The 8077-nt window shown below is 38.4% G+C and overlaps 1 protein-coding gene across 6 annotated transcripts in view; it reads right to left on the bottom strand.

Moving 5' to 3' along the window:
• Positions 1–310: 310 nt before the first annotated feature.
• Positions 311–8077, bottom strand: part of dcaf6 (ddb1 and cul4 associated factor 6) — a 175882-nt gene continuing 168115 nt past the window's right edge. For all 6 annotated transcript variants that reach the window (XM_072260404.1, XM_072260406.1, XM_072260403.1 and 3 more), the window contains 2 exons: positions 5934–6039; positions 311–773 (listed from right to left, as the gene is read on the bottom strand). In XM_072260404.1, the coding sequence (XP_072116505.1) occupies positions 715–773; positions 5934–6039 (165 nt within the window). In that variant the 3' untranslated portion in view covers positions 311–714. The remainder of the gene's footprint in view (positions 774–5933; positions 6040–8077) is intronic.

The following is an 8077-nucleotide window of genomic DNA, read 5'->3' as shown; positions in this document are numbered from 1 at the left end:
GTTCAGGCCTCTGCTCCACACCTTAAGTCCCACAACATGGATGTGTGATAAAAGCCATCCAGATTCTAGGTCTTCAATCTGCACTCAGGTCAATGACGCCGATGGGTGATGAAGAACATCAGTGGATATCAGGCTGTCTCAGATAAATGGGTCCTGGTATCAGATATCCATGGGAGGAGACACAAGGACTGAGGAGTTGGCGAGCTAGTCCAGAGGAATTCAACCTTTTAATTAGTAGATTTTCATAAGTCATAAGAAAAAAAAATGTCCTGTAATTCTGATTTTTGGAGCACCAACTGACAAACCAGTATATTTTTTAAACAACCAAAAACTTTAATGAAATTTTCCCCCTCGGCATACATGCATAACAACAAGTTTAGAAAGGTTTCATCTTAACCCTCTTACTAGTGTTTTTTTTTTATCTTCACACTCAAAACACTGATCCAAACACATACAGTTGCACATTAGATAATATTGCACTTGAAACCTCCAAGCATCTCATCCACAGAACATAATAATTAAAAGCAACTTGCTTATTCTTTCCCACCTTTCTCATCCTAATTCATGCACACATTTTGCACAAAGAAATATTCATATTAAATGTACCCTTTTTTTTCCAGAAAAGGAACTAAAATAACACTAAGGCTTTGTAGGGAAAATATACTAAATTTTCTGTAATACAAATTTCTTAATGCTTTTTTTAAATCTGAACAGTTATTCATCATCTTCATTCTCTTGGCCAGAGCCTTCTGAACGGTCACCTTCCAACCGATCTGTGAAATACAAGACATTAAATATTTGTTTCATTATTTAAAGTCATACTAGTTTAGAATCTATTCAGAAAGATTTCATAAAACACATTTTAGGCTCTGGAATGAAAACCAGATCTTGGCGTTTATCAACCTTTAAACATTTTTGCAGCGTTTTCATGGATGGGTGTCATTACCATCACACCATCAAAATACTGAATTTAATTTAAAATAAAATAACAAAGATTTGAAAGTCAATGTTGAAAATATAATCCATGCCCTTTAATAAATTTATTTTAAGTACATTCAGAATATATGTTTGAACACATTTACATATGCATGTCAATATCTTCACATTGGTTTACTAATTAGACTATTGGAACTTTAATCCTTTTTGACAGAATACTGATATTTGCATCAAAGCACTGAGGCCAGAAAATGAGTTCAGACCAATATTACTAAACAAAACTATTTCCCATCAAAATGTGCACTGTGATGGTAATGATAATATTTTTGACATTGACAAACAATGGCTTTAGTTTAACGTTAACTCTGACAAAACATCTGTCCATCAAGAAGCAACACTTACAATTCAAAACACATCCTTACAGTCCGCACTTTTTATCAAAATTCCATAACAGATTTTTAAGGCAGGCAGTGAGAGAATTTAGGCATTGTCTACTCTTGCTAAAAACAAATAATGCTTACAAAACATGTGCCTAACACTCCTCAACACTGGAATAAGCAGCAATTCAAATTTCAAACAGATTATAGAGATAATTATTTTTCAACTGTCCATAAAATAGAACACTTTTTTAAAAAACACTGACAAAACATTTACTGAGCCCTCCACACACTTTTTTTTAAAATCAGTAAGACTTATGAAACATTCACAGAAATCTCAACAACTCTGGGGAAAAAAAGAAACACTTGAAATTTAAATATAGTCTCCATTAGTGCATGGGTGAAGCCTCAGGAAGATGAAGATTATTCTGTTGCTGTTGCTCGCCTACAGGAGATTCTGGCGTGGTATTCTCTGCTATGAAACTTTGTACTGACTGTCTTATCAGCAGACCTCTAGTTTCTTTGATTAATTCTCCACTGTCATCTTTCACAGTTTGGTAATTGTGTGATCATCTTAAGTTTTCCTGTCTCCCTTCTTTTTTTGTATCTCTCTCTCTTTCAAGGTTCTGCTGATATTTCATTGGGTCTTTAATTGTGTCTTTTTTTTGATCTGTTCGATGATGACTTTGGGCTATCTTGACAACTTCATTGCTAGTTGTGTGATGGTAAAGACATGATGGGAATTACATTTCTCACTTTTTAAAGGATAAGTTGGTTAAGTCTTGCACTTGCTAACTTGACTGGATAGCTACCTTGTAAGTGTAATTTATATATACAAAAGTAAAGTGAAGTTATTTATTTCTAAGTTAAAATACTCAAATAGTAACTCGTAATGATACATAATAAACATACTTTCATATCAGGAGGTACAAATCCTTAAATTACTCACATTTCTGGACATTTAAAAAGTCAGTCTTCGACCATAAGACCTTAAGATATAGGAGCAGAATTAGGCCATTTGGCCCATTGAGTCTGCTCAGCCAGTTTTCCAATTTGATTGATCCAATTTTCCTCTGTCGCAGTCTTCTGCCTTTTCCCCATATCCCTTCATGCCCTGACCATTCACAGCTGCCTGTGGCAAAGAATTCCACAGGTCTACCACTCTCTGGCTAAAGAGATTCCTCCTCATCTCCATTCTAAAAGGACACCTCTCTATTCTGAGACTGTGTCCTCTGGTCTTAGACTTTCCCACCATAAAAAAAAACATCCTTTCCACATCCACTCTATCAAGGCCTTTCACCATTCTATAGGTCTTAATGAGGTCACCCCTCATTCTTCTGAATTGTAGTGAATACAGGCCCAGAGCTATCAAATGCTTTTATAAACCACTCAATCCCGGAATCATTTTTGTGAACCTCCTTTGAACCTTCTCCGATTTCAGCACATCCTTTCTAGGATATGGGACCCAAAACTGTCTACAATACTCCAAGTGAGGCCTCACTAGTGCTTTATAAAGTTTCAACATTACATCCTGGCTTTTATATTCTATTCTTCTGCCATGACAGCCACATGCTCCTCTGTCAATTCTCATGTCCATAGCAACCACATAAATAGTTGTCTGAAAAAACTGGGGACAGTGGTTCTTTGTCATAAAAAAATAACCAACATGAATTTGACATGTGTTTTAAAAACTCACTCTAAGCTTGGTGTAGCGTCTAACGGCCACAAAAACGCACGTGTCTGATGTTAGTTAGAAACTGTTCGGCAACAGTGTCCTGCCCCAGATAAACAAAGGGACTATTTTCTCAATTAGATTTTTGTTCATAAGAGTTGTTCCAAATAAGCCGCTGCCCCAATTATCTAGAATCCACTGTATTTTAAAAATCATTTAAATTATCTTGTCTCCATCATTTGGGCCAGATTGCAAAGTTAAAGCTGTTACACAGACCAAGTGCTGTGCATTTTCAAGTTCAAGGCATGTTGCCTGGAAAACTCCAATCAGCTAATAAGTGTTTTTTTAAGTAACAGGGAAGCCAGCCGAGATAAAAAATCACTTGGAAGACTTGACATAATTACTTTAGAATTTTATTTTGCTTGTTGAAAGAAAGAGAGATTAGCACCTAGGTAAACTAAGCGCCTTTCCTGAGTTTTAAAATTGGTGTGCTTTGTGAATCTCAAAATTTTACAGGAATAAGGGTTTAATAAAAAAAATCAAAACTTTGTGAAACTGTGAAATAAAAAATGTTGGTAATGGTCAACAACTCAGGCATCATTTGTGGAATGGGAACAATATTTTAGATTTAACATCTTTCATCGGAACTGGAAAATAGAACAAATGAAATTGTGTTTGTTGCAGAGAGGATGGAGGAGAGATAGATACTGTAGGACAAAGAAAATCTTTTGGTTCAGTTGTAAACACCGTCATTTGTGTGTGTGTGTGTGTGTGTTACTGTGTCTGAACAAAAGGAACATAAAAGTTGTGAATACAGAGCTATATGACATGCCCACAGAGTGAAAAAACAGCACAAATGGAAAAGTCCAATGCCTTAACCACTTGGCCATGTGCCCACAAGATGGCACAGATAGGGAAAGCTTATTACTCACACTTGTAGAATTCCATATCAAGCCCCACCAGAAGCTGTGCTAATTGGGTCTATTTCAAATAGTGCAGGAGGCCACAGACACCAAGGTTAGAATATGTCAGATAGGGAATTAAAATGCCAGGCAGCAGAAATTGCATGGTTGCCCCTGCAATTCAAATGCAGGTGCTCTGTAAGACGGTCATCTGCTCTGCATTTAATTTCTCCAGTGTATAGGAGACCATTTTGTGAACATAGAGTACAAAACATTAGACTGGGAAAAAAGGTGCAAGTAAATTACTACTTCACTTAGAATGACTGTATGAGTTCCTGGGAAGCAGTAAAAGAACAAATGTTACATCTATACTTGCATGCAAAAGGATGGGGGGGGGGGAACAGTTAGAGATGGAAGAACATATTGGGGATGTGGGAGGGAAACAGTCCCTTCAAAATGTTAGAATGTGAGAGAGAGGGGCGGACATGTCTAGCACTGGGATTTCATCTCAATGATAGAGGTAAAGGATTATTTGTTTAATGTGAAGACTGGTGAGGTGGAAGGTGGGAAATGGGGTACCGCACCTTTGTCTGACCAGGAAACAAGAAAGAACTATTGCCACAACATTGAAAACAAAATTGTGCTATATACTCTCCGAAGTCTTTTTTTGAAATGTTTGTACATTCAAAACTAATGAATAAGCTTCAAGACCTTAGCCTCAACACCCCCTTGTGCAACTGCATCCTTGCTTTCCTCACTTGCAGACACCAGTCAGTCCAGATTGGCAACATCTCCTCCACAGTCTCCATCAGCACAGGTGTAACAGAAGGATGTGCGCCTAGCCCTCTGCTCTACTTGCCTTATACTTATCACTGTGTGGCTAAGTACAGCACCAATACCATATTTAAAATTTGCTGATGGTTGAATCAAAGGTGGTGAATCAGCATGTAGGAGGGAGATTGAAAATCTGGCTGCACAACACCCTCTCATTCAATGTCAGCACGACCAAGGAGCTGATATTGACCAAGAAGATGAACTGGAGGTTCATGAGTCAGTTCTCATCAGGGCATCAGAGGTGGAGATGGTCTCCTAATTTAAAAATACTTAGTGTTATCATTTCAGAGGATCTGTCCTGGTCTAGCATGCAATGCCATTATGAAGAAAGCATGGCAACACTGATACTTTCTTAGAAGTTTGTGAAGATTCAGCCTGTTACCTAAAACTTTGATAAACCTCTATACACGTGTGGTGGAGAGTATATTGACTGGTTGCATCACGGCCTGGTATGAAAACACCGCTGGCCTGGAACAGAAAACCTTACAAAGGGTAATGGATACAGCCCAGTCATTCACAGGTAAAGTCCTCCCCACCATTGAGCACATTTACATGAAGTGCTATCGCAGGAAATCAGCATCCATCATCACGGACCCCCCACTATTCAGGCCATGCTCTGATGGCTGCTGCCATCAGAAAGAAGGTACAGGAGCCTCAGGGCTCACACACCAGGTCCAGGAACAGTTATTACGCCTCAGCTATTAAGCCTTGAAGCAGAGGGGATAACCTCACTCAACTTCATTCTCCCCATACCTGAACTGTTCCCACAACCTATGAACTCACTTTCAAAGACTCGACATCTCATGTTCTCGATATTTATTGCTTATTTATTGTTATACTTTTCCCTTTTTGTATTTGCACAGTATGTTGTCCTTCGCACACTGATTGATTGTCCGTCCTGTTGGTGGGGGGGGGGGGGGATCTTTCATTGATTCTATTTGCATTTCTTGTATTTATTGTGAACACCCACAAGAAAATGAAATGAATCTCAGAGTTCTATATGGTGACATATGTACTTCGATAATAAATTTATTTTGAACTTTGAACTTGATTGGATGACACCACACTGCTTTACTTCTGTAGTACCGTACATAACTGTACAGTTCCTTTAACAATATAAATTCTAGATGTGCTTTTGTTCAAGGAATATTTACATCGCATGTGAACTAAACTGATTCACTATAAACAAGCCGTGCTGCATATAATTCTTACCTGTTCGAATATGATTGAGTGAAGCCAACATTCTTAGCATAAATGATGCTGGAACTGTGATTGTGTTCCTGGTCTCCTCCAACATCAATTCATTGCGACTGATCACCTGCCAGGGAGAACCCAATTATTGTCTTCTGTGTGGGTACTATTCAACAAGCATTGGTGAAGATATTTTTCAGACAAATTTAATATACACTAAACCTTGTTAATATTATAGCAACTCCTGGGAAAAATGCAAAGATTTTAACATTTCCATTTAAATCATGTGGAAGTTTGACAAGATTGGAGAAGGCAATGTAGCAAAAGTGAAAAAATTAAGTGACATTTTTCTTCCTCAAGATTGGTACGTGAAAAGTTGCTGCTATTACAGTAGACTTTATGATGGAAGTTCAAAGGATTAAACCAACTTGGACATGATGCTTTTGCAGAAATCTTCATAGTTGTACTTTGATCCTCCATTGCAGCCCAATGATCAGGCTACCAGAGACAAATGCATTATTCAAAATTGGTCTGATTTGACAAGTGTACATTCTGTGGTGAGCCTACTCTGTAATTACCCTTAAGTATTAATATGAAAGTACCTGTTAGTCAGGATATCATTCTCAATCATACTGTGGGACTCAATTTTTGATACAGCTGGCCTAGGCAACTTTGAAACACCTTGACCAAGAACTGCTGACTGGTTGATCCAGCCATTTTGACCATGTAGCAATGGATAGTTAACACCCTCTGAAAGTACAACTTACAATACAGGGACAAGATCCAGACAATTAGAGCATCCTGACTGACTGCATCACTCCCTGATATGGGAACTCAATGACAGGACTCTGCAGAAAGTACTGTAGACAGCTCAGCGCATCTGTAGATGTGAACTTCCCACTATTCAGGACGTTTACAGAGACAGGTGCATAAAAAGGGCCCAAAGGATCATTGGGGAACTGAGTCACTCCAACCACAAACTGTTCCAGCTACTACCATCTGGGAAACGGTATCGCAGCATAAAAGCCAGGATCAACAGGCTCTGGTACAGTTTCTTCCACCAGGCCATCAGGCTTGAATGATTCAAATACAATTGTATTTCTATGCTATATTGACTGTCCTGTGTACATACTACTTATTACAAAGTACTATAAAATGCACATTTAGACGGAGATATAACGTAAAGATTTTTACTTATGTATGTGAAGGATGTAAGAAATAAAGTCAATTCAATAGAAGAAAGTGGCAATGTAAATTGAAATTTTAGATTGACTACAGCAAACTGGAAATTGATGGAGAAAACCTTATACCTCTAAATTATATATGTCACAACACAGGCCACATCATAAACTGTTACCCTCTACAGCAGCGGTTCCCAAAGTGGGTGACATCACCCCCTAGAGGCAGAGGGAATTTCTAAAAGGGCAGTGGGGGGGGGGGGTCCACTCAGTAGCAGAGGGGGCACCTGAGGGATTACCAGCTTAATTTAAGAAATGACTTACTTATTTTAAGCATTTGGTCCTCAGTACCCCATAATTAATTACAATGATCATGTAATCACCTCATCATTTGCTAACCCACCGTTCTCTTAGACTTTGCTCGAAGCGCATTATAGTTGAAAAGCAATGTGACACTTCGGTACCTGGCATATGAGAAATCTGGAATGAAGAAATGGTGTTATTTCCAGATATGGTCCGTGCATTATTACTATTCACTACTGGAGTACAGTGTTAGTACAATTCCCATACTCTAATCATGTAGTGACACAATTCCTGTGAATTAGGATATGGTGTTTGTAAAGTTCAGAATCTGTTCACTTGAATAGTCTTGACCACATTTCTCTCACCCATTGGCCAAATGAGATATTGCTGCCTCAGTTTATGCACCTTCAGGCACAAAGTCAAGTTCTGCCTCAGTGATTGACCTCCACTGATCGCAGTGCTTGGGGTTGGACTTAAACAATTGGTGATTGACCATGGCCATTAATCCATCATAAAAAAAGACAGAAGCAGACCAAACAAAAGAGTGTAGACAATACAGTGCGGGGTATCTGAAGTATGGATTTATACCAGCACTAGCAACTAACAGCAGCCAATGTGTGAAAAAGTTTTTCAAATAAGGCAATGAAACTGTCCAGGCTCCTTGAACATTTGAAGAAAATACAC

The sequence above is a fragment of the Mobula birostris genome, chromosome 6 (assembly GCF_030028105.1).
Source record: "Mobula birostris isolate sMobBir1 chromosome 6, sMobBir1.hap1, whole genome shotgun sequence".
In the NCBI taxonomy this organism is placed as follows: Eukaryota; Metazoa; Chordata; class Chondrichthyes; order Myliobatiformes; family Myliobatidae; genus Mobula; species Mobula birostris.
Note: the sequence above shows the minus strand (reverse complement) of the source record. Positions and strands in the feature narration are given on the sequence as shown.